The sequence below is a fragment of the Camellia sinensis genome, chromosome 3, assembly GCF_055761805.1.
Source record: "Camellia sinensis isolate YWXY chromosome 3, ASM5576180v1, whole genome shotgun sequence".
In the NCBI taxonomy this organism is placed as follows: domain Eukaryota; kingdom Viridiplantae; phylum Streptophyta; class Magnoliopsida; order Ericales; family Theaceae; genus Camellia; species Camellia sinensis.
Genome location: NC_138963.1, coordinates 120,554,256 through 120,580,728, shown reverse-complemented (window position 1 = coordinate 120,580,728; position 26,473 = coordinate 120,554,256). Strand labels below are relative to the sequence as shown.

Genomic DNA, 26,473 nt, shown 5'->3' with positions numbered 1-26,473 from the left:
TAGTGATCATGTGCTTTTTTAACTAAACTTCTAGAAACTCGTAGATCTAATCAATATCTAAGAAATTAAATCCCATACGCATTTAGTCACATAAGTATGTTATCACATAGCATACCAAGTTTGTTCGTAATATTGTCTAGCAAGAGAACTCATTACGGTAATAACCACTTCCTATGATCCCAAAGTATTAAAACCAGGTAGCTCTAATAACAAGTTGTAACACCCCGAAATAAAAAACAATAACCCATTTGTTGCCAGTGCTACAATTAACCAACAATCTCACATCTTCTATTTATTTTACCTTTGATGATTACAAAAGATGACATATGCAATATATATTCACAAATCCTAGATTCTGAATCTATAGCATATGGCATGGATACGAGAGTAAAAAGGAAAATAAAACCAAACAATGAAATGCCCTAATGGCTACAACTTTTCAAGACGATGCTTGGTTACAACAAAATAAGTTTAAACTCAATACATGTAAAGCCTGAGTTTTAATAAAAAATAATTACATAAAGAAGCCAAAAAAAAAGCCTTAAGCTCCAAGTCCTCCCAAGCTATGTCCTTGGTGGAGACATATTATCAGCACTTGAAAATTGTTTCCCACATAGGGTGAGCTAAAGTCCAGTAGAGATACTCTAACATAGTTTATGAATCTTTACCATTTGTCAAATATTCCTTGTTTTCCATCTCAAAACAATGCAATGCCAGAGTATAATTTAATTCATGAAAATAATATTTTTATAACAAAACATAGGGCAGTGGTTATAATACACTACGAATCTCTAGGTACGTGTCTGCGAGTAGGCTATGCAAGCACTACTAAAGCCATTTTACTGGTGCTAACTAGAAGAATCAGCACCTAACCGCATGGGTTTCTAGACTTTCACCAAGGACACACATGCCAACATAATAAAACCACAACCACACCCCTAACTAGATTCATCACGATATTCACCTATTTTTCTCAAAACCAATACATTTACAATGTTCAATGTGTAATGATGCTCAATGCACAATGGATGAGAAATAAGTTTCAATTCAACCTAATCCCCATGTAATGTCTACAACAATCAAGACTATCCTCTACTGATAGCCCAAAACAATTATCTATATACATTAGATAATTTTCAATTAAAAGATACAATTTCATCATTTACATTGGGAGTGATATTACATATCCAACTCCACCATTTTCATTAACATAACCATTATTCTAATTTCACAATAACCAACATCATTTTTCATTTTCCTTTCACAATTTCAAATATCCAAAATTAGGGCAAAACGCCTTTATTTATGAAAATCAATTTCAGGAAAAGATTTCCATCATTTCAACACAACTGATCCATAACCATATTCCCACACCCATTTTCAAGAATCAATTTGGAAAACCCCTCTTTTGATTTCAAACCAAACCCTAGGTTTTACCAAAAATTTCTAAATAAATAGTCCTTTTCAAAGTACAAATAACTGAGCTAAAAATCATATAAAAAACTTAAAGAAATCCCTACCTCAAAGTAGAAGACACGAAAAAAAGATGGGTAGAACTTGATTGTGTCAAAACATTAGATGCTATGATTAGACGAAGCCCTCAACGTGCTCAACGTTTTTCTCCAAAGGACTAAGGTGAGGAAACTCACGGATTGAGAGTATTTGGTGCAAGAGTTCAAGAACTAGAGAGAGAGAAGATAGATCTAGGGTTTTGAAATGTTTAGAGAGAGAACGACATGAAAAAGTGACTAAAAATGGCTTCCTCTCGGACTGATATATGCAAAGACCACTAGAGTGCATGAATGGTCGCTCGAGCGACAGATACAGCAAGTGGCGCCGCTCGAGCAATCAAAACCACTGCTCGAGCGCACAATGACCCCCTCACAGTAGTTCAGACTTGTAATAGATTGCTCGAGCACAAGAAAGGTTGCTCGAGTGAAGATATCAAACTCTCAATAGTTTTGTAGATTATAAAAGACCGCTCAAGCGCAGGAATGGTCACTTGAGTGAACAAGCCAACATCTGGCCAACAACTATTTGAAAAACGAACTTCCCAACCTGTTTAAAAAAAAAAACCAAAACTCCCAATAGCCAACCCCAACAAACAACAAGATAGAAATAAGCTGAACAACAGTTAAATACATGGGTTCTTGGATCCAAAAATAATTAAAAGGGTTAGGTTAAAACTAAAATCATTATATACTCGATACGTGTACCGCCGTACCAGTACGCAGTAAGTACCCAGTACTCATACGACACCATTTTCGGAGTACTCGTGCTTCATAGGTGAACAACTAAACTCCTAATTTTTTTGTTCTTCATGCAAGTCATTTGATACTCTATCTTCCCAATCCTTAATATCTGTCTTGCTTCTATCATAGCCTTCTTGGCTTGTATTTTCAAAAGTAGAGGTAGGATTAATGGTAAATTCATTTCCAAGGTCTTGTTTAACGACATCTTTTCCTGTTGATGAGCATCCCTTGGATGTTTCTCTTCCCTAAGATGTCTGTCTTCTTCTTTTGAGTGGGCAATCACTAGGTGATTAAATATATCAAGGCTCAGCATAGCTTCATTAAGCAAGATGGTTCTCCCAAAGATGATTTGATCAACTTAACTTCCATTGGATCCAAGAATGGAAACATTTACTCCAAGGGAGATGTGAAGAAGCAAACTCTTCTAACAAATATGTGACAATATCTTGGGAATGAGGTAGGTGTTGTGACTTATAGGCATAGCATCGGGTTGTAAGTTTGTGAAGGCATATCTTGAATTTATTTTAATGATCCAAATCGTTCAATAGGGTTCGTTGAATAGACCATCCATGAAAAAAATTCAAGTTAATTAGTCATTTATAACCCACAACAAGACCACGTCTATATTTAGGAAAATAAACGGGTAACACAATTTTAATAATTTTTTAAGATTATTATTCAGCTTGATCGTGGGGTTATACTTGTTAGATTACTTTCATTTTTTTATATGGATAATATACTCAACAAATTCTATAATATGAATGACTCAAATTATCAAAATATGGTAGGAACACTGCAGAAAATTCAGCTTTTAGTGGCGTTTAAAAAACGCCGCTAAAAGTGCCAAAAACGCCACCAATTCTTTTTGTGACGCTTAACACCAAACGCCGATGACGCGGCCGTCGCTATAGCTTTATGGCGTTTTAAAAACGTCGTGATATTAATATAGGCGGCGTTTTTAAAAACGCCGCCAAATGTCCTCCTAAACGCACGCTGACGTCACTGACGATATTTAGCGACGTTTTTTGAAAAACGCCGTCATATCTTTTTAAACAAATACGACCGTTAATATGTAAGGTTTCAGAGGCATTTGTAAAAACGCCGTTATATCCTTTTTTTTTTTTTTTTTTTTTGGGAAATTGTACTAACTTTATTTGATTGAACTAAAAAAATATCTGTAATAACACTAATATAAAATAACAACTCCCATTCAAATAGTTGTAATGAAGCATTAATTCACTTTCTCATTCAATTAATATCCAATCACCATTACCCACAAAATTAACATATCCAAAATCCAAAACGTTAACCACAAACTAACATATATCCAAAAATCATGTCTTAACATTAACCACAAACTAACATATATACAAAAATCATGTCTTAGCATTAAAGTTGTAGTCTTCACTGGTCTACATGCCTGCATCATAACATAAACTGTAATGAGATTCACTAAAATAAACACAAATTGAAGAATTCGTACCCAATACTTATAAATAGTACTTAAAACTTGAAGAAGCACTAACAAGAAGATTTTATCACATACCAAGAAGCACTAAATACATATAAAGAAAAAATAAAAATAAAAATAAAAATGCTTTTCAAATTTGAATCCAACCAAAAATCTGGGCCAATGTTGAATGCTTATTGTTGAATACAGTTTGTAACACAAGAAAGACTAGAAACTTACAGTTTGTAGCATCATCCTCATTCATTCCCAAGAAGAGAGAAGCATCTTGAATGCTTATTGTTGAATGCTAGCTGAAACATCTTTGTGGTGTAAACATCTGCAAAAAAATGATCAAAAGATAATTTTGACAACAAAAAGTGCCATAAGGTAAAACTTCTCTCAATAGAGGAAGATAACAAGAGTCATTGCCTCTTAACTAATTCAGGACCCTATACATAAACAAAAAAACAAAGTAACAAACCCCCATCTCCACCTCTAAGGTTTCCCCACACACAACAATTACATCATTTAATCGGGGAATTGAAATATATGTTGGAGTATCTTGAGGCGTTCTTACAATATTAATCATTTCATGGTTGATAACATATCTCAACATGGCATATCTCATAATATACCCATGCATCATATCTATCTATTTATGGAGAGAGAGGAAACTACGTACCCTGTTTCCTTAAAAGAAAACTCCTTCAGTTTTCTAGCCAACTCAATTTCAGTAGCTGCAGCTCTAGGTACTATACAACTGTCCCTGCACATTGCCTAGCACAAAGATGCATAAAGCCACATTCAGATTAGCTTCTTAAGGTCCAGTAGAAACTGATGCAATACTTTTTATAAAAGATGACCTACCTAAAATAAGTATCGTAGATGTGTTGGACAGAATTACCTTGTATGTATTCACACCATCATCAACTGCTCTTTCAAGGTCATCTAATATACTATCGGTACTTCCTCATAGGACCACAGTGCATACAAAGTTTCCACTTTCTTCATTTCTCACAATGGTGACCTATTATTTATTAGATATAAAGATCCTGTTGGGGAAGAAGATGAAGAAACGTAAGGAAAAAGCCCAAAAAATAAAACCAAAATTAGTACTATATTGATTACTGGCTGTGGATATCTCCACTAGAAACAAATAAACATGACACTGTACTCCACAAGAAGCATTGAACTCACACAGGTTGAAACGAAAAAAGAAATGTTTCTGATCTTGAAAGGAGCAAACCTGTAGCATCTAGAGCACGGATGGATTCACAAAATGCATTAGCTCTCTCACGGCGACGCATCACATCACTTGATGGAGGTGGTGTGGTTGTAAGTTGGAAAATCTTTGATAATAGATGTATACCAAGTCAAGGAAAATAAAGATTGTAATATATTGAATAACACGAGGAACAAATGATATATATATAATGACTAGATAGGAAGGCAGGAAATATTCTGAATTCTTTCAAGCACTGACAGTAATTCCCCAAGGAAAAAGGGTTGAGGATATAATCTCTAAGTCTATCTGAATTCTGAATTCTTTCTATTTCCTTCTGCAGCAATTTTATTTCTTCCTTGTAGCTTTCTAAGGACTCTGATTGCGCATGTTCAATTTCACCAGCTACCAAATTCCATCCAGATCGAGAACCTTCAATGTGCATTTTTAGTGAAGTGATTTCAGCTCTGCAGTCATTGAGTTCCTTTCTTTGGCGTTCCAATGACTGTTTCAGATCTTGAACCTGAAAATCATAACAACAGCTATAATTCCCACAAATATATTATTGACAGGCTACAGAAGATACTCTTAATCAGAGAGAACTACCAGAATTTCCTTGTCTTTCAAATCCTTCTGCAGAGCTTCCAAGGATATTGTCAACACCATAACTTGACCATCAGCCAAATCTTTGTTTTTCAGCAAAGACACTTTTTCTTTTTTGAGCTTATCATTTTCTTTTAGCAAAGACTCATTTGCTCGAAGCATCGCAATTTTTTCCTGCAGCATGGGTAAGCTGTCTCATATATGTTGCAGTTCAGCAACAAGAAGCAAGATTCAAATTATTATTTATAAAAAAAAAAAAAAGAAATAAATAATTTAAAAAAAAAAGAAAGAAAGAAAAGAAAGGAAAAGAAAACTTTGGTGAATAGTGATTATGAATCATTGAAACTGGTTGGGTATGAAAGCATCCTAGCCTTGACTAAAGAGGCCCGCTGAAACATTTACTTCATAAAAGCTGATCACTCATTGATTTGGTTCCAAAGGAAATTAATGTCAGATGATCTATAAAGGGTTACTAATTCATCTGCAATTCCTTTGAGAATACACAAAAAACAACTTGCCTACCCCATTTGTGTTTTGAAAGTACCTCGGCAGCCTCTGCAGTGGATGAGAGGTACTGGTAATAGTAATGACGGAGCGCATCTGATACGCATGCAGATGAGGTCTCCCAAACATCTAGGTTCTGGTCAGTAACCTGCAGTTAAAGATATGAAAAGCTAAAACATAAGACCAGACCTGATTGAGTGATTCCTCGCATGTTCTTCAACTTGTCTTTTTCATTATTACATTTATGATCTTCTTACACCTCCAAAACATAAGACCAGACCTTATTAACCTTTGTTGTATTCTTAGAGATCCTATTTTGAAGCCCAAGCCAATTCACTCTTGGCATCACAAATTGCAAGACTAAAGTAACCTTGACAGTCCTGTTCAAAACCCATAGTAGCCCAAAACTTTGCATTCTCTTGCTTAATGTAACCATAAAATCAACCCTCATGCACCATTAAAATGCTGAAACTCCTTAGTTTCAACAACCTTCAAAGGCATAAATGAAATAATATGCAACCTAAATAAATCCCTGCACCGCTTCCCTATAATTTTGCAATGAAAGGTTGTAGGAGAGTGTTCATCATCACACTTGTCCTATATATCTACTAAATTTAACATCAAAATAATACTCCCTAATCCATGCTTGCATCAAAGAAATGTCTAGCAATTCCTAATTTCTAACCCATAAGGCAGCATTAAATTAAACCATTAAAATGATTGTAACAGACTTGTTCATATACGTGTCCACAAACGTGATAAAAACAAGCTTTCCCTCATGAGACTCAAGGTTATGCTAAGAAAGATCCTATGTCCGATTTAAGCATATTCAAAACACGATAACATTTTTTTGTAAGAACCTGTTAAAGATAATCTTTAAAGATAATCTGTCTTCTGAATCTGTAAGAACCTGTTAAAGATAATCTTTCATTACAATCGCACTGTAATATACTCCTTTCCTTTAATTACTTGTATCTGTCTTCTGAATCTGTCAACACTTCAAGATTGCTATGAACTCCCAACACTTTCTGTGAGCCCATAAAGCAAGGAAATTTATTGCCAAGAGAAATTATGGAAGAAAAAGGATCCAGCATCTATCCTTTTAAAAGCTATGGTGGATGCAAGCTGGGATTGGATTAGACATTGACTTATCTGTGTTGTTTAATTCTTCATTGAAACAAACACCCATGAATTTGAAAAAACAAATCTGTAGTAAAACTGGGGGCTAAGTGGATTCAGAACCTACAACAGAGTAAGAACCTTGTTTAATACTTTGTATACTTGAAACCTAAGGCATCTCCAATTCATAACACAAAACCTATATCAAATTTAAATTTGGATAAAAATCACTTAAAAAACCTCTCCACTCAAACTAATATCAATTTGAGTTTTACCCAATGTTTTTATCCTAATCAAGGGAAGACTCAAATGTTACTCAAAATTTTCAAGACCCTTTTGTAACTTCCAAATATACAACTCTGTCAGCACTGAAGATTTACTCAAATTTATACTTCAACTGGATTTTGTCCATTGGAGTGTTTCATCTATCTATCGATCTATCTATCTATCTATACTATTATAAAGAGAAGGCTCAACTTGGTGTTTGTCTCAATTTTTCGATTTTCCCAAAGTGTCCGTATATAGCAATTAGGTGGTTAGTTATGCCCTAAATTCAAGGTTTTTTATTTTTATTTTTTTCCAAATCTGTTCCCCTCTGATTTCAGAATTTGAATTCAATCATATAGTTTACAGTTTTATTTTTCTAAAATAAAATGACACCACTTCTAGTATCAAATAAAGCTTTTACTCAAATTAGAGTAAATTTTACAACTTGAGATCAAAACTCACCCAAATTTAAGCAAATTGGATACATCACATCAGTTAAAAAGTCATAAATTTTTTATACCTTTCAATCACATATTCATGGGGAGCACAGGTTATATAAAATAGAAATTTTTAGCAAACTAATCAATATTAAACATATTGCAATATAATGTAAACAGGGGAAAAGAATTCTACAATGTTGAATTGCAGCAGTAAGATGTACAATATGGTCAACTTAGCTATCACAAAAGGCTAGGACGATCATAGAATATCAATTTGATGAAGATTAACAGTGGCACTATGGAACTTATTTAAAATCTAAAGATGAAAAGTAAAAACCTTAGATTGTTTCTGAACAAAATGTTCAAGGCGCAAGCATAAGACCAAGGCTATCGAAGCACACTGTTTGAATCTGAAACCCAACCAAAGATCATTTCAGTTATATAAATAAGATACAAAGCACAATACACTGCATATGATAGGAAATCTATAACCTGTGCGTTTGCAGAAACTTCACCAAGATTATCTACTACTGCAAAACTTCGATGAACAACAGTCTACAAATCCAAAAATGACAACATTTAGACTCCATGTAATAAGGTGAAAGCCAACTTTATGATTATCCAACAAATAAAATTCTGAACATCAGACTGCTCAGAATTAGAATTTATCTAGCGGGTAAATCAGCTGAAAACATTCATATCATATCATTAACAACTAAAAATCCTTGAGGAATAACAGTGAGCCAAATCGGTCCACCTAGGGCGCCAGGACCAACCGATAACAAGGCCGATCATGACAGCGAGCCAAATCGGGACTGAGGAGAGTAAAGCGTCAAGGAATGTCTCGGCGAGGCCTGGGCAGTGTAGAAAATAGATCAAATCGAAGAAGCTCTGCTCCATTATCGATCGGTGTCTATACAGATACGTGTATGTACATGAGAGAATCGATAAATATACATATATGTATATGTATATACAAAGTAGAAGAGATAAGAAGATGAGGTGCTAAGCCATGGAAGCTTGCATAGATGGTGGTGGCGGTGGAGCTTTGAAATTGAGAGAGAAGAGAAATCAAAATCGCTCTGAGATGAAATCAAAGATGAATCTCTGAGAGAGAGATCTAGAGAGAGAATCGAAATCGGGGTGGCAGTGCAGACCGATCTGAATCGAAATCGCGGTGGCGATGCAGATCGATCTGAAATCGGTGAATCTGTGAGATTTGAATCGGTGAATCTATGAAATCGGTGAATCGATGAATCTCGCTACCTCGCCGGTGCAGATGGCGGTGGAGGTAGAGCTTCGAAATTGGTGAATCTGTGAGATTTGAATGTGAGATTCAATGTTTAGAGAGGATTGAGAGAGAGGCGACGTGAGGATAAGGGTTAGAGAGGATTGAGAGGTCTGAAGACCTAAGGGTTTACAAAGGCTTTATTATCAGATTCAAAATAAGCGCGTGTGACGTACCGCATTTGAAGGCGTTTTTTAAACGCCTTTGATCATAAAACGGTGTCGTTTTAATTAAATAAATATGCGACGTTTTTAAAACGTCGTTAAATATTAATAAAAATGACGTTTAAGAAAACGCCGTTAAAAAAACGTCGCCAAAACCCTTATTTCTTGTAGTGGAAAAAACCTTGCAGGGTGTGACAGCACGGATGTTGTCACAGCACCCACCTCCAATCCCAATATCTTTGGCTTTCCCTTCCTTGATACACATTCATTAGACTGTTGGCAAAGGTACTAAAAATCCTTTCTTCAAGATTTTTCGATTAGAGCAAAAACAATCCCAAACCTACTCTTTTTAGGTTGAAATACGCGAACTTCAGTATCTATCTCTGCTTGAGTAGAGCTCTAATTGCCCTCATTCTGAATGGACCAATAGATTCACTTGAAGAAGTTGAGTTTGAGGAGTTTTCTAGTAGGTTCTGCTTGAGCAAATTATGGCAAAGTCCTTCATTTTGTTGCTTCCTACCCCATGTTGCAAGTCTACCTTTTCATGACTCAACCGGCCTAAAAAGAATGCAATTGAATAAGTTTGGTCATAGGAAAAAAAATTAGACAGATAATTGGACAAAAATGTCGTTGGGAATCATTTAAACACAAATTGCATAAGTTTGAGAGTTAATTGACACAATTGAAATATCCGAAATCAAAATGAAAGGGATTACATGTTTGGGAATGAACATTGTACTTATTCCTATGAGTTGCATTATGTTTCAAATTAGACATTGAATTATGTGCTTGTAATAAGAAACATATAACAAATCAATAAATTACAAAATCATCCACCATTAGAGGGAATCAAACACAAGAGTGCAGAAACCAATGTAGTAAGTCAACTGAATATCACTAAAATCAAATGAATATTACCAAGTTTAGACCCTAAACTTGGACCAGTTTTGGTGCATGTGGAATTTTAAAATGCCTACACAAGCACCACAGCCCTAGTTAGTCACCCTTTTCAGAAACAACAAATTGTATATAACGTATTGTTTTATTTATATTCCAACAGCCCTAGTTAGACCCTAAACTTGGACCAGTTTCTTCACCAATTGTATTGTTTTATTTATATTCCAACATTGCGTGAGTGTTGAAAATCAACACACAGCACACATGCGTGTGCATTATTGTATTTTTTTTATTACTTGAACACTTATACCATGTCTTCTTTTCTCATTTTTTACATTAATCATTCATATATATATATATATATATATATAAATATCTCGGCCGATGCACATACTATGCAGGTGTAATTTCATCATATTTTTATAAAAAATATATATATATATATATTGAAAATAGCCATCTACATAAAGAGAGTAATATAGTGCGAAGATTAATAATTGAAAAACTTACCAAATGGATTAGCAATTGAATCCCTTGTAGTTAGTAGAGACATGTATTTGGATTGTAAGATGGTTGAAATAAAATTTGTGATACTTTTAGAATAGAACATTCACTCCATATGGGGTGCTCACGTTATATAGATAAAAATATATATGTATATGATGGACTGGCGCTCTACAAATAACTTGGCATATATATTTTAATAAAATGTAACTCGCACATGTGAAGTCAACAAACACTCGTAGACTCTTGAACTGTCTTTGAATCTTAAATATACAGAGGAATTTATAATGAGTCCCTATGTCTCATTAGGAGGTCAAGGGGATTTAAATTTTTATAACTAAACTTTTTTTTTTTTTTTTTTTTTTTGGTGGGGTCTATTTTATATTGTTGAATTAATTATTTAGTTATATTCTTATGATTACATTTTTTTTTTCAGAATAAAAACCCTAGTTTGATGTAATATTGGTAATATTTCTTATGGATTGAACCAACCCCCCTCCAAAAAAAAAAAAAAACAAAGAAAGAAAATTGCAATCTTATCCTAACTCCAAAAATCCCTATTAGAGCATCTCCAACGGTATATCAAAATTCTCATTAAATTTGAGTAAAAGTTTCATTTGATATCAAGTGCTCTAACAAAAGTTTTTTAAGCTTCATCAGAACATCGATCGACCAGGCGGACATCCAGCCAATGTAATTTTTCACAAATTTTTGCCTTGAGGTGGTTATCCGGTGGTGAAAATCAAACGGGTATGAGCAGTGATTTGATAAAAAGCATATTTGTCCTCAATTTAATGAAAGAAAAGTGAAATTCTAGATTTGATGCCTATTTGATGAAACCGTTAGAGCAAAAAAAGAAGTGATTTTCCACCAAATTCAAATTTGATGATAGATTTGAGTGACCATTGGAGATGGTGTTTTGGGAAAGCAATTGGAGTTCCGTGGGATTAAGTACTACTAGAAAATGCTACGATGTCCAGAAAAATTACGATTTTTTGCGAGTAAAGTTACGAATTTTATGTGATGATAAATATGATTTTCGTAATGAAAGTTATGAATGATGAAATTATAATGTACACCTAAAAGTTATAAATAACTAAAATTATACTTTTGTGAAAAAAAAAAAGAAGCTAGGCTCCATTTGGTTTAATTTTTGCAATGAGATTTGAGTTTTAAGTTTTGAAAGATAAGTTTGAAAAAAGAGATTTGAAAAGAGAACTTATTTAGTTATGAATTTTGAAAAGAATTTTAAAAAGAGTTTTGGGTTGTATGTTGAAATTATTCTGGGTTTATTTTTTTTAAATATTTAAAAATTTCCTTATTTTTATTTTTTTTAGGGTAAATATTTTTTTATTGTAAATATTTATTTTTTTTAATGTGCGCTATATTTTTTAAAATATTTTAAATGTTTTTTATTGTAAATATTTTATTTTATTTTTTTAAATATTTTCAATATTTTTCATATTTTTATTTTAAATATTTAATTTTTTAATTTTTTTAAATTTAAAAAAAAATTGGATCGCCCATATATATTTAAATCATAACAAAATAACAAAACCGTTTTTTTCAAAACAAAATAAAAATAAAAAATAATTTTCTTAACAAATGGAATCAAAAAAATATTTTTTCAAAAAAAATAAAAAAATAAAAAATGATTTTAATAAATAAAAAAAATATTATTTTTTGAATATTTTTATGATTATTATTATTTTTAAATAGAGTTTTGAAAAGAGTGTGGTTATGAGTTTAGAAAAGGGTTTTTGAATTTGTGATTTGAAAACTTTGTTTGGTTATGAGTTTTGAAAATAATTTTAAAAAGAGTTTTGAGTTTTGAATTGTATTTTGAAGTAGTTTTTGATTTATTTTTTTAAATATCTAATAATTTAATTATTTTTATTTTTTATGGTAAATATTTTTTTATTGTAAATATTTAATTTTTAAGCTACACTGTATTTAATACAGTTGTGGGTTGTATTTTTTTAAATATTTTAAATATATAAATTTTCATTCAAATATTTTTTATTTTTTTATTTTAAATATTTTAGTATTTTAATATTTATTTGAAATATTTTAATATTTATTTTAACATTTTCATTTTTAAATATATACTTTTTTAAAATTTTTAAAATTTTTGGATTTCTCATATATATATCTAAATCATAACAAATTATTTGGCCAATACTTCAAAAAATAACAAAATATGTTTTTTGAAAAAATAAAATAATAAAATAATATTTTTCTGCAAAAATAAAAATAAAAAAAATATTTTTTCAAAAAAATAAAAAATAGAAAAAAAATTCAAAGTACAAAAAAATATTTTTAATTTTTTTTTATAAAAAAAATAGAGTTTTGAAAAGAGTTTTTGAATTGTGTATTAAAAACTTTGTTTGATTATAAGTTTTGAAATTTTTTGATTCAAATCATGATTTGAAAATCAAACCAAACACTGCCTTATATTCTTTTACAAAAAAAAAAAAAAAAAAAAAATTATACCTTTTGTAATAATTTTTATTTTTTATTTTATTTTTTTATTTTTTTACATAAAGTGCATATGCACCCTAAAAAGGATTCAGATAGTAGTCTTGGGTGTTAAAATCTGACCTCACAACTAATCGTATCTAGTCTTTGAGATTCAGGAAACAAAGCCGAAAAACATATGGTAGGATAGAGAAGCCAACACCTGCACATAAGAAAACAACAAAGACTAGTGACTCATCTACTTGGGAGCACTTCGACGATCAAGTCAGCGAACTTATCTCTCAAAGATATCAATTCAATCACAAAACTCACAAAATAAAACATAGTTTAGACCCACGGCGGTGCCTTCCTTTTATAATGGCATTGCCCACTTTTTCCTAGAAGTCTTACTTCATAGGACTCTATTCCTTATAAGGATATCACTTACCTAAGACTCTTCCTATTTAGATTAGAATTAACTCTCTCAAGAGTCTATCCTTACCCAAATAGGTAGTCTAACGTTATCTAGGACTCTTGTCCCTTGTCAAAATATCTCAGACTAACAATACCGTGGCCAATATGCACGTGGCCCTTACCCAAGGGTAACAATACCGTAGTTTATGTTCATGTGGCCCTTACCTGGAGGTAACAATACCGAGGTCTACGTTCAAGTGGCCCTCACCTAGGGGTAACATAGCTATTTATGCACAAAGACATGGACCTTTATGGTCACTGGTACTGTGGAGAAGTGGTTTAGAAATACTCAAAGATCCATTCAGACGTCCTTCATCCTCTGATTGATACTTGAAAAGGGTGAACACTCCGACGAACAAGTTAGTATGCTCTCAAGTTTACTTCTATCTCAAGTTATTTTATCTATTCTTATATACCTCTCTTTGGTTGACGTTCCTCTTTTTATATAACTCTTTGGGCTCCAGGGTCGGGCCCACTCTTAATCTCGCACCTGATTGCTTACTTGGCCCTCCGATTGTGTGCTGGTTCCCATTCGGCTCTTTATATGGCCGACTTTATATTCGGCTTCAAGAGCCTTCAGATTATAGCCAAATTGAATTCGGCCAGACGTCTTCAAATATCTTGGCCTTCGTTAATGTACAATTATTCGGCCCCTACAATTGCCACTCAAACATCTGACTAACGCCAATTAGTCGGCATGTTTGGTTTTGTTATGTGGAAAGTCAAGAATACGGCGCTGGCACTCCTTTCAATACCGAAGCATCAAAACGATCATGGTTTAGAAATCATTACAATTTTTCGCCTCTTCGTACGCATTGTTCATTTAATGCGATATGAAGCCGCGTTGTCCCTTCGGATATTTTTTGAATTTGCAAAGCTCTTTTGAATTCACCTCTGCAACTTCATGACCTTTGGAACTGCTCCCCATTGTCCTTTTCTCTCTACCTTGTAAGTTCTTCTCTTCCTTACATTTTTTCCTCATTCCAAATCCCATTTTCTTGTTTGTTTTTAGTTTAGCATATTTTCCATTCTGATTCGGATGGCGAAACATTTGAAAGCTCTCCTTTTCGTAGACCGAGTTTCTACTTTTTGATGCCACTTTTCCATTCCAGAAAATCTGTCGCTTGTGGCAGATAACGTACTCGACATGGAGAGGACCGATGAGAGTACGATCATCTTTCCCCTCCTGTCAATCGCTGAGGGTGGAGTCCGTTTCCCCCTTCATCAATTTTTAAAGGCCGTCCTTCGTTATTGGGGTCTACTCCCTTCACAACCTAACGTAAACTTTTACCGAATTATAATGGGAATAGTAGTATCAAACCGCCAACTTAGGATTAATTTAGGAATCCCTGCTATTCGGCATTGTTATGCCTTGGCGAAATCATCTGGTTGGTAGGGATGCTACTTTCTTAGGGCCAAGGACACTGATCACCATCTAGTGACTTTGCTTGCCAGCTCTAGCAAGCATGTTGACGATGTCATGGTCGTTGTCTGAGGCCATTGGGAATTGGGCGAAGATGAAGATCAACTAGATCCTGTGCCTAAACAAAAAGGTGAACCAGTTGGCCGTATAGTCCCATTTCTATGCACATTTGCTATACTTTTATTCGGCTTAGATTGCATGTACTTACCGTTTTGTTTGTGGAGGTAACGATTTGAAAAAAGTACTTATTCCGGCCAACGACGTTGTGCTTCAGCAAAACAAAACTGCGCTCCAATTCTTCGACTGTCCAAACCTCCAAAAGCAAGGGAGGGCCGCCCACATCTTATTGTGGTACGAGCCAACATACGCTACCTTTTCGGCCACTTATCACATTCCGATTCCAAAGGGCGAACAGCAGCTCATGGCACTCATTTTCCCAAATTTCAAGAACCTTAGGGAGATTGGTCTTGAAGTTTCGAATTCAGAGCAAGTCACCGAGCAGGTCGCCGAACAAGTCGTTGAACAGTCAAATCGGTCCAACTTGGACAGATCTGACAGTCTGGGTGAGAAGGTTGACGCGGCTCTTAATTTGGCCTTTGAGGAAGCCAGCTTCAACTTTTTGTCCACTTCAGGCCGAGTCAACGTATCATTAGAAGAAGATATTTTCACCGACTTAGGAGACCTTCCCGGCACAGATCCTGAGAATACGGCTGGGGAGTCGCTCGCCCAGAAGGCCAGAAGAAAAAATGCTGAGAAGATGGCAGCCCGAAGGAGGGTCGAAGCCGCCAGGTCTGAACCCCTACCACCTGCTCTTGTTGAGGAAACGAAGCAAATTGTTATAGCCAAAATGCAGCAGATTGTTATAGCTGAAACGGAGCCAATTGTCATTGATCAATCGGACAATCTGGTGGCCGAACAGAGGGGGGAGAAACGCCTTGCGGAGCACGAAGACTCTTCTGAAGACCAAACTAATAAATAGTCGCACATAGAAGAGTCGTAGGACTTAACTGCGCCGTTTATCATACAACCTAAAAAAATAATGTGCCGGTTGCTTCTGATGCTTTGGCTTTGAAAGACACTGTCGTGGCCTTAAACGTGGCCTCGTCGATTTCTCTGCCGATTGACAAAGCAACATTTCGTGCAGAGCCGGACATGGTGTCGATAGCTTTAGCCGCTCAATCGGCGATATTGGTACGTAACTTTGAAAAAATATTTCGTTCCTTTTTATGCCAGCTATCTTATTAATCTTTTGTGCATAGGCGGCAGGCAGGATCGCAGAAATCGGCTGCCGTCATTGTGACGTTATCGAGCACATTGGCTTGCTCAAAGTCAAACTTGAAATTGAAAAGGTCAAGGCTGGAGAGGCCTCCCTTAGAGCCAAATCCGAGGCGGGCAAGACGACTGAAGATCGAGCCAGGGCCAATGCTGAGGAAGAGAAGGCTAAATATTTAGATCAACTTAGGCAGGCCACCGAAGAAAGGGCGAACACGAGTGAGGATGCGCTCAACTTGGCCAAGGAGGTGATTGCCAAACTGGAAGCTGACTTGGTAGAATCGAAGAAGGCAAAAGAAATCACTGACTTCGAGATCTCCAAGGCGTTCCAAGCCGGAGAGGACGCCGCCTTAGAAAAATACGTAGAGGAAGTAACCAAGTTCGAAAATCGGGGCTTCAAACACGGCTGGCTCAAAGCTTTGGCTGTCGCTAATGTGACATTGGAATAACGAATTCCATACGAGCAGCTAGAGGTTGAGCCGCTGGAGTTTGATCTTGAAGAAAGAGTTCTATACGTTAATGTAATTTTGGTTTTTGTTTGGTGCTTTGCTATACGCAATTTTTTGTAGATTTTTGCTTATTTATTTTGTTTAGAAGTTAAATATAGGGAAATTTTCATGTGTAAAATGACGACTATTTGTACTCAATTTATTAATGAAAATAACCTTTTTATCTGTCTTCTGCATGTGCTAATTAGTAGATAAGTAGGGTGATATAACTTAATTCGGCAATAACATAATCTTTCTGCATATGCTAATTACTAGACAAGTATGGTGATGTAACTTAATTCAGTGATAACATAATCGGCTGTAACATAATCTTTCGAATAACCATGTCGATTTGAACATTAAAGAGCCGAATAATAAAAAGAAATACAGCTTACGATGTCAGATAGGGCATTAATCTGCCGAATAGATTACTAAATCTGCCCTTCCCCCAGTTGAACAAATCCGCCGAAGTCGAATGTTTGTAGTTCATGAATTGGGTGGGGCGCAGTAACTTGTCGGCATAATGCATTGCAATCGGGCTGAATAGATTGCTAAATTTGCCCTTGCCCTAGTTCATGAATGAATAGAACCACCATTGGTGGGGCATAGTAACTTGTTGGCGTAATGCATTGCAATCGGGCCGAATAGATTACTAAATCTACCCTTGCACTAGCTGATGAGTGAACAAAACCGCCGAATATTTGTAGTTCATGGATTGGCTGGGGCACAGTAGCTTGTCGACGCAATCCATTGAAGCGATCGCTTTGGGAACGCTACACCCGTAATTAATAAGCGGGGTAGGGGCTAGGTGTGCGTGGGGTCTGTGCTATGTTCAAATTCAATAATCTACGAGAGGGAAAAGAACATTGTATCAAATTCAGGAAATGTGGATATCAAGAAGAATATTCTTCAACAGTAGAGGGGAGGGAAGGACACTAATTGAACTGGACTTAGAGATGAATCGAGTGGCGAACCTACGCGAACAGGAAACAGGCCGTCGGAGGAGCGTGATAGGCATTGCTCCCCCAGTCGTCCAAGTAGGTCTCCAAGAGGGGGCGGGGTAAAGAAGTCACCCAGGAAGGAGAGGTAGCAATGAAGGAGCTCCCCCCGTTCGAGAAATGAAACTATCAGGACACCTTGCCCGTTGAGTTTTTCGGTCTTCGTTGGAAATAAACTAATGACTGAAGTGGATTTGATTATCCGCAATCCAAATGTGGCGGTCGAGTTTGCTCGACAGATTTTTCTACTTGAAGTCCAGCAATCAATGGTAGGTCGGCCTAACTACGAAGTTTTTCAGGAGGGCGTCCATAGAGCGGTAAAGGGACTATACACCTTTTATGCAATCAGCATGCGTTTTCGTGCTGCACGAAAAGAGATAGAGCAGAAAGAAGGCCGCATTCGGAGCTTGGAAGCTCACGCAGAGAAAGCTGAGAATGAGTTGAAGAAAGCTAAGGCTTCTGAAACATAGTCGGCAAGTTAAATGAACCCAATTGTAAAGGAAAGAGTAAACCAGTGTCTGCTGGATCATGCGATCGCCAACCGAGATACGGCGAGCATGTTTGCAAGAAAAGCAATAAGAGTGAAGGCCTACGAACAAGGTTTTTACAATGGCTAAACAATTGGTATTGAAAAGACAAAGGAAAAATTAGCTGAGGATGTTTGCCAGTGCGAAAATCGTGGATTTAAGCATGGATGGATTAAGGCTCTGCAAACCGCAGGTATTGATTCGACGTCACCTCTGTATCAGAATTACAAATTTCCTTTTGAAGCTTACGACGCCGAGAAATTCGGTGATAAAGAGGGTGCCAAATAGATTTAGATATTAATATAACTTATTGTACTTTTAAATTCGTCAACACGTATTTACGTTTTTTTAATGAAATAAATATTTTTCGTATTGTTTCAATTAATGTTTGTATCTTCTTGTGACAACTATGTATTGATCCATGCCATTCTATTGTCAAATTTGGTCCTTCCGAATTCGGAGGATTACTCGGCCATTCGAGCTTACAAATGATGGGCGCTCCGAATTCAGAGGCTTATTTGGCCCAAACGTGATACCCACGAAGGGCGCTCTGAATTCGGAGGATTATTCGACCCAGATGTGACATCCATGCAGGGTGCTCCGAATTCGGAGTCTTATTATGTTGGCCAATCGTGATATCCACGAAGGGTGCTCCGAATTTAGAGGACTATTCGGCCCAAACGTGACATCCACGCAGGGTGCTCCGAATTTAAAGTCTTATTGTGTTGGCCAATCGTGATATCAACGAAAGGTGCTTTGAATTTGGAGGATTATTCGGCCCAAACGTGACATCCATGGAGAGCGCTCTGAATTCAAAGAATTATTCGGCCCAAACGAGACATCCACGTAGGGTGCCCCGAATTCGAAGCCTTATTGTGTTGGCCAATCGTAACATCCACGAAGGGCACTCCAAATTCGGAGGATTATTCAGCACAAACGTGACATCCACGTAGGACGCTCCGAATTCGGAGTCTTATTATGTTGGCCAATCATGATATCCACGAAGGGCATTTCTAATATAGAGACTTATTCGGCCCAAACGTGACATCCACGTAGGGCGCTCTGAATTTGGAGTCTTATTGTGTTAGCCAATCGTGATATCCACGAAGGGCACTCCGAATTCGGAGGCTTATTCAACCCAAATACGTGATTTAGCCCAAACACGACATCCACGCAGGGCGCTCTAAATTCAGAGTCTTATTGTGTTGGCCAATCATGATATCTACGAAGGGCACTCCAAATTCGAAGGCTTATTCAGCCCAAATGTGACATCCACGAAGGGCACTCCGAATTCAGAGTTTTATTGTGTTGGCCAATCGTGATATCCACAAATGGCGCTCTGAATTCGGAGGCTTATTCAGCCCAAACGTGACATCCAAGGAGGGCGCTCTGAATTCAGAGTCTTATATTCGTTATTAAATCATTATTAACAAGGTTGCGATAAGAAAGGGCATTGCACTGGGAAATTGAAAGATGTATTCATAACATATCAGCAAAATTTTGAAACAAACTAGCATGCCGTACAAGTTGGCTTACTGATAAAATTTGCGCAAATGTGTGCAATTCCAAGGGCGCGGCAAACGTCTTCCAACCATGTCTTTAAGCCGATATGTCCCAGTTCCAACGACTGAATCAACTTGATAAGGGCCGTCCCAATTGGGGCCTAATTTTCCGTCAGCCAGATTCTTAGTAACGGGAAGCACTTTCTTGAGGACCAAATCTCCAGGCGTATAATGATGCAATTGCACGTGCTGATTATATGATTTAACGAGCTGGTGCTGATACCGCGCCATGGAAGCAAGGGCATGATCTGGGCGTTCTTCAATCAGAGTCAAGTCCAAGGCCAACATCATGTCATTACAGCCCATGTCAAAAACCTTGGATTTCAGTGTGGGTAGGCCAATTTCCAGGGGGATAATTGCCTGGGTTCCAAAGCACAATGCGAACGGCGTTTCCCTGATGGATCGCCTTGGAGTAGTGCGGTGAGCCCACAACACACTGGGCAACTCTTCGACCCATCTATCCTTAACTTTTTCCAACCTTTTCTTGATGCCGCCTAGGATGAATTTATTGGAGGCCTCTGCCTGACCGTTGCTTTGTGGATATGCCGGCGAGGAAAAGTAAGGCCCAATACCATATGTGTTCCATAATTCTCGGTAGACGCCACAATCAAATTGGGTGCCGTTGTCTAAGACAAGCGCTCTTGTATGCCGAATTGTGTTATGATGTTTTTCCATACAAAATGCTTAACAACTACATCTCAAATATGTTTTAAGGCCTCTACTTCAATCCATTTTGTAAAATAATCTGTCGCGACGACCAGGAATCGCTTGTTCCCTAGAGCTCGTGGAAGTGGTCCGACGATATCGAGTCCCCATTGAGCGAACGGCCAAGGTCTAATGATTGAGTTTAATTCCTCAGCTGGCAGATGAGTTAAAAAGGAAAACTTATGGCATTGTTCGCATTTCTTGACATAATTCACGGCATCAATTCACATGGTGGGCCAATAATACCCTTGTGTTATGGCTCGGTGGACCATCGAGCATCCTCCAGAATAGCCACCAAAGCTATCTTCATGTATTTCAGTTAAGAGTTCCTCTACTTTGTCTGGGTGAACACATTCTAAGTACGACCCAGAAAGGGATTTTTTGTAGAGCTTTTAATGCGGATCCAAGTAGTATCACAAGGCTTTATTTCGTAGTTTGTGGGCTTCTTTCTTGTCCATTAGGAGTTGTTCTAAGGAAAGGAATGCGACGATAGGGTCCATCCAACTTGGTCCTAGTTCAATGATGTTAATCTAAAGTGGTTCAAAAGAGGTGATGCTCGACTCAGGGATGAATCCTACTTCGATTATCCGTTTGATTCCTGAATTGATGGCAGAGGCTAGGCAAGCAAGGGCATCTGCATGCGTGGTCTGATCCCGGGTTATTTGATTCATTCGTGGTGGTCGAATTTCGTGAGCAAGGAATTCGCCACTGTCATGCACCTGCGGTCATTTTTAGCTGCGTACTCCCCTTTTAACTGGTTGATGACTAGTGTCATGACTCGAACCCGCCCCTATGGGTTAAGGACATAACCGGCCAGTAACCAAGAGATTACCTACGACCTCAGACAAAATCAAACATATATCAACAGAGTTAAGGGGCCAAAATGGAAGCAAACTTAAAAATTTTGTCCATAGAGCCGTGCTTACATGGCACATTATAACATTGCACATATATTCGTTAATAACCCACATCAAAGAAAGTTAACATAAAGCTTTGCACAACAGGATCATTCAAGTCATGGTCAGCCAATGAAAATCTTATACACAACCGCAATCCAAAGTTCTCGCCAACATAACAAAAATATACAAAAGAAATAAAGGGCAAAAACAAGTCTCGTGCGTCAGACGTGTGGGCTGACTCCTCAAAACTTGACTATTCCACACCTACTTCACTAAGGCTGGGTCTGGACATCTCTTGGCTCACCTACATACACATGGATGAGCGTGAGCGAAAGCCCAGTGAATAATATCAAATAAAGAAGGTACATGAATGTGATTCACATATATCAAACGGCCTTGGGCCCATTTAGAGTTCTATTTAGTGCATTATTTAGTACATTAGGCGATTCAAGCCCGAACATGTCAAACGGCCTCTGGCCCACTTCGTTCCTTAACAAACAATGTCTGACGGCCTTTGGCCCAATCATTCATGTCAAACGGCCTTTAGCCCAACCATTCATATCAAATGGTGTCCGACGGCCTTTGGCCCAATCATTCATGTCAAACGGCCTTTGGCCTAATCATATGGCATAACAAATATTTGTCCACAATTCTGTTTAACAAATTTATAAGACTGATATGGAAATAAGCAATTGGACAAATAACATACTTCAAATATCATTACTAAGATATTACTCACAATGATCTGCCGGTGGATTTGCTCTCGTGCTTGACCCTACGCATTTTATGAACATAATGGGGCACATACGATTCAATCCGTTCTTAAGTCATACATCCCATTTAGGCTTCTTTCTTATTCTTTTAACTCATTTACAATGCTTAATGTATGCCTAAGAGTACTTAGAAATGAAAGAGAACGGAAAATGAAACACAAAACATCTTTACAAAGTTTCTGAAATAGGGCTCCCTGCTCGAGCGTGGGTTCCTCCGCTCGAGCGGACCCCCATGGTCTGCAAAAGTAGTAGTTGTCTCATATTCACGCTCGAGCGCTAATTCAGACGCTCGAGCTGAAGGTCAAACATTTTCCTTGGAGGCTCGAGTATGGTTCTCCCCGTTCGAGCAGATGACATTGTCTGTAAAACTGCTGGAAGCTAGCATTTCACGCTCAAGCGGTCATTACCCCGCTCGAGCGGACATGCCGAATTCTGAAATTTCCAGAATTGTTCTCCAAGTTCAAACTCAAAGTTTAAAGGTTCAAAGATCATGGTTTGGACACAAAAACATGGAAACATATTGCATAACATAAGAACAACAACAATATGAGGCCAATTGCTCAAATTCATGGTCCCTTTTCCAAAATCATTTTGAATTCTCTCCATAGATCCAAAACATGTGTATTCAACTTCATATTAATTCTATATTTCATCAATCAAGCATGCATGCAAATTTTTGACTTCAATTCCATTCCAAATGGTTGAAGTGATGCTTACACACACAAAACTCATCAAAACCATGCTTGCATGTGTGATTCAATACTCAATTTTTTTATAATTAACAAACTACAAGCTAAATTATACAATCCATGGCAATTCATGGTAATTCTATGCATGCATGCACAATTTAACTTCATATATAACTTAATTTACACTTTTGTTTACAATCTAGCTTTAAATCCTCAAAATTACAATCTCAATTTATGAACCAATGCTCAAATACTCACCTTGGAGTTCCAAGCTCCCAATTTCTAGCTAATTCTTGGAGTTAAGCTTCCAAATTCACAACTTTGAGCCAAGATACACAATTCTCCCTCTTCCTCTCTCTAGAACTGGCCCCTCTCTCTCTCTCTATAGGGTGTATAACCAGATTTTTAAGTTCACCAAATGAAGAGTTTAAGTGTAATAAGACCCTTATATAGGCTCTCTTATTCAAATTGATTATGGTTAAATAATAGAGTTTAATTAATCGTTCTGAATCTAATTAGGCTCTAAAAATTACGCCAATCACAATGGCGTAATCAATTTCAGTTTCTGTGGCCGATAAGGCCTTTAATTTAAATTCTAAAGCAGAAAATCAGACAGATTTTTCTACGGTGAACAGATAGAAATTCAAAATCGCATATAATCATTCAATTGGCACTCAAAATCATACTAAACACATAACTGCAATCATAATTAAGATTAATACGGAACAGGGTTATCACAACTAGTTTCGAGTCACAGAAAACAAGCAACTGTCGCGCACTGAGGTGAAGTGCATTCTGAAGGCCGATTAGCAATGCTTCATATTCGGCCTCATTATTTGATGTATCAAAGCCCAGTTTAACCGCCTGCTCAATTATTTGCCCTTCGGGGGTCATGATTACTACTGCCACGTTGGCTGGATGACCCGTCACAATACAACTGCCAAATGTCTCCAACATATATTCTTCGGTTGGGTTTAGGTTGCACTTGCTCAGACTTGAAGTTAGCAAGGCACCCTACGAATTCGGCTACAAAGTCGGCGAGCACTTGTCCCTTGATGGCAGTTCTAGGCAAAAACTGGATATCATACTGGCCAAGTTCCGAAGCCCATTTCGAAACACGCCCTGATGCTTCCGCACTACGGAGTGCCGACGGGAGGGGATAGTCTGTTAGTACATTTATGGTGTGCCCCTAAAAGTAATGCATCAGTTTTCTTGCAGCCATAATGAGAGCAAGGATGAGCTTTTCCAGTGGTAGATAACGCGTTTCAGTGTCAGCCATTGCTTTGCTTACATAATAAACTGGTCGTTGCTCCCTCAGTTCCTCCCTTAAAAGTACGGTGCTGATCACCCGGTCAGATACCGCCATATACAAAATGAGCGGGTCGCCTATCGAGGGGTTGCCAAGAGTGGTACTGATTGGAGATAAGTTTTCAAACCATCCAAAGCGGCCTGGCACTTGAGGGTCCATTCGAAAACTTTTCCTTGTTGAAGTGTGTGAAAGAATTGGCGGTAGCGATCTGTAGAATGATTGAGAAACCTGTTAAGCACGGCGGCCATTCCCATCAACTTTTGAACCTTTTTAATCGACCGAGGAGAACCAAGTTCTAGAATTGATGTGATTTGCCTAGAGTTGGCCTCTATTCCATGGTGGTTAACAATGTAGCTGAGCAATTTGCCGGATCCAATGCCGAATGCACACTCTGAGGCGTTCAATTTCATTTTGTACATTCGAAGAATGCCGAATGTATCTTCCAAATCTGCTAAATGGGCGTGCTTTTCCTTGGGTTTGACCACCATGTCATCGATGTATACTTCCATGGTACGGCCGAGCTATTCCTTGAACGTGGCAGTAACGAGTCTCTGGTAAGTTGCCCTTGCATTCTTCAACCCGAAAGGCAATAGGTTCCTCTTGGGTCGAGGAATGCAGTCTTTTCTTGATCCTTCAGATGCATGGCAATTTGATGGTAGCCTCTGTAGGCGTCCAAGAAGCTCATGCGTTGATGATGTGTCGTTGCATCTACGAGTTGGTCTATTCTTGGGAGAAGAAAACTATCCTTAGGACAAGCTTTGTTTAAGTCCGTGAAATCCACACAAACATGCTAAGATCCATTCTTCTTCATTACAACCACGGTATTGGATAACCATGTAGGGTAGGTTACTTCGCGAATTGCCTCGGTATCAAGCAATCTGTCAACCTCTTCAACAATGGCCGAAGCATGCTCCGCGGCTGACTGCCAACTTTTTTGAATGATTGGCTTACATTTTGGATCAACATTTAAGCAATGCTGGGCCACATATGGATTCACCCCTGGCATCTCGTATTGTGTTCTCGTAAACATGTCGAAGTTGCCGAGTAAGAAGGATATAAGCTCGTGCCTGTCAACTTCATTTAAGTAGGTGCCGATCATGAAGAACTTGTCAGGACTCCTATCAATTTCCACCTGATCAAAGTCTTCAGTTGCCTTTTCACTAGGGATCTTCCCAATGTCCTCAAGGCTCTCCCGATTCGGTACTTCAATCAAATTCACTTCCAGTTCTTTCGGTCCATTTAAAATAGCAACAAGGTAGCACGCCTGTGCCAATTTCTGAGAATCCCGAATTTGTTCAATGCCATACTTAGTCAGAAAACAAACTAATAGATGGTAGATGCTTGGAACAACTTGCATGATATGCAACCAAGTTCTTCTTATGATGAGATTGTAAGGAGAAGAGAGTTTGACAACCAGAAATTCTACATCTACTGATCTGGTGCCCACCCAAGTTGGTAGTGTGATTTTTCCCAAAGGATACTCAGGGTTAGCGTTGAAGCCAAATAATGGGTAATTGGCCGGCGACAAATCCGAGTCATTGAAGCTGAGTTTAACAAACATTTTGTAATACATTACTTCTGAAGTGCTTCCTTGATCAATGGTGTATCTGTTCACGCGTAGCTCGATGATGAGGGGATCAGTGTGAGGGAGAGATACACTAACTAAGTTGGTGTCGTCGAAACTAATCCTTCCAGTTTCATGGGGCCGTTTTCCTGGTGTGATTGGCCTATGCAGGCTAGGTTGCAACTGAATTGTCTGTACCTCGGCGGAGGACGACAGGCTGTATATCATGAGAATTACACCAAGTGGGGGTGAATCCGGCTGTAGGGCTACCGTGTTCGATGGATTATTCTTTCGAACATGTTGCCCTAGTCGGCTGTCTTGTACCAGCTCCTCCAGGTGATCCTTCAGTGCATAACAACTGTCGGTGTCATGACCATGGTCGTTGTGGTACTCATACCGCTTGTCCCTTCTCCTTGTATCAGGAGGTCCCATCATTTTGGGCGGCCATTTAAAGAACGGAAGGTGTTGAACTTTTAACAAAATCTTGCTGATCGGCTCTGCTAACTCCGTGTACTTCTTGTCCGAGCATCTTGTGCGCCTGTTATCCACTTGATATTGCTTATTTGATCGGTGCGAACACTGATCACTTGATCAGCACGAGTCACGCATTTTGTCTCATTTAG

At 37.6% G+C, this 26,473-nt stretch overlaps 2 protein-coding genes and 1 long non-coding RNA gene across 3 annotated transcripts; all 3 read right to left on the bottom strand.

The window, feature by feature from the left end:
• Positions 1-3,467: 3,467 nt before the first annotated feature.
• Positions 3,468-4,008, bottom strand: LOC145822754 (uncharacterized). The gene is made up of 2 exons (XR_014364448.1): positions 3,943-4,008; positions 3,468-3,672 (listed from the first exon to the last, which is right to left on the bottom strand). It is a non-coding gene; the product is annotated as an uncharacterized LOC145822754 (long non-coding RNA).
• A 40-nt stretch (positions 4,009-4,048) lies between these two features.
• On the bottom strand, positions 4,049-8,272 carry LOC145822753 (uncharacterized). Its single transcript, XM_082920643.1, has 6 exons — positions 8,195-8,272; positions 6,072-6,179; positions 5,531-5,701; positions 4,949-5,447; positions 4,607-4,754; positions 4,049-4,479 (listed from the first exon to the last, which is right to left on the bottom strand). Exons 3-4 carry the CDS (start codon positions 5,687-5,689, stop codon positions 5,076-5,078), a joined length of 531 nt encoding a protein of 176 aa, XP_082776769.1. The 5' UTR covers positions 5,690-5,701; positions 6,072-6,179; positions 8,195-8,272; the 3' UTR covers positions 4,049-4,479; positions 4,607-4,754; positions 4,949-5,075.
• A 16,804-nt stretch (positions 8,273-25,076) lies between these two features.
• On the bottom strand, positions 25,077-26,078 carry LOC145821802 (uncharacterized). Its single transcript, XM_082918375.1, has one exon. The coding sequence runs from the start codon at positions 26,076-26,078 to the stop codon at positions 25,077-25,079; it is 1,002 nt and encodes a 333-aa protein (XP_082774501.1).
• Between the last annotated feature and the right edge of the window lie 395 nt (positions 26,079-26,473).

What these genes read in the sequence shown, in the direction of transcription:
- LOC145821802 (XM_082918375.1), bottom strand. Translation starts at nt 26,078, where the DNA reads ATGATATACAGCCTGTCGTCCTCCGCCGAGGTACAGACAATTCAGTTG.
- LOC145822753 (XM_082920643.1), bottom strand. Translation starts at nt 5,689, where the DNA reads ATGCTTCGAGCAAATGAGTCTTTGCTAAAAGAAAATGATAAGCTCAAA. An exon ending in TGAAAGACAAGGAAATTCTG is followed by an intron (nt 5,448 to 5,530) that starts GTAGTTCTCTCT and finishes TATGATTTTCAG; the next exon opens with GTTCAAGATCTGAAACAGTC.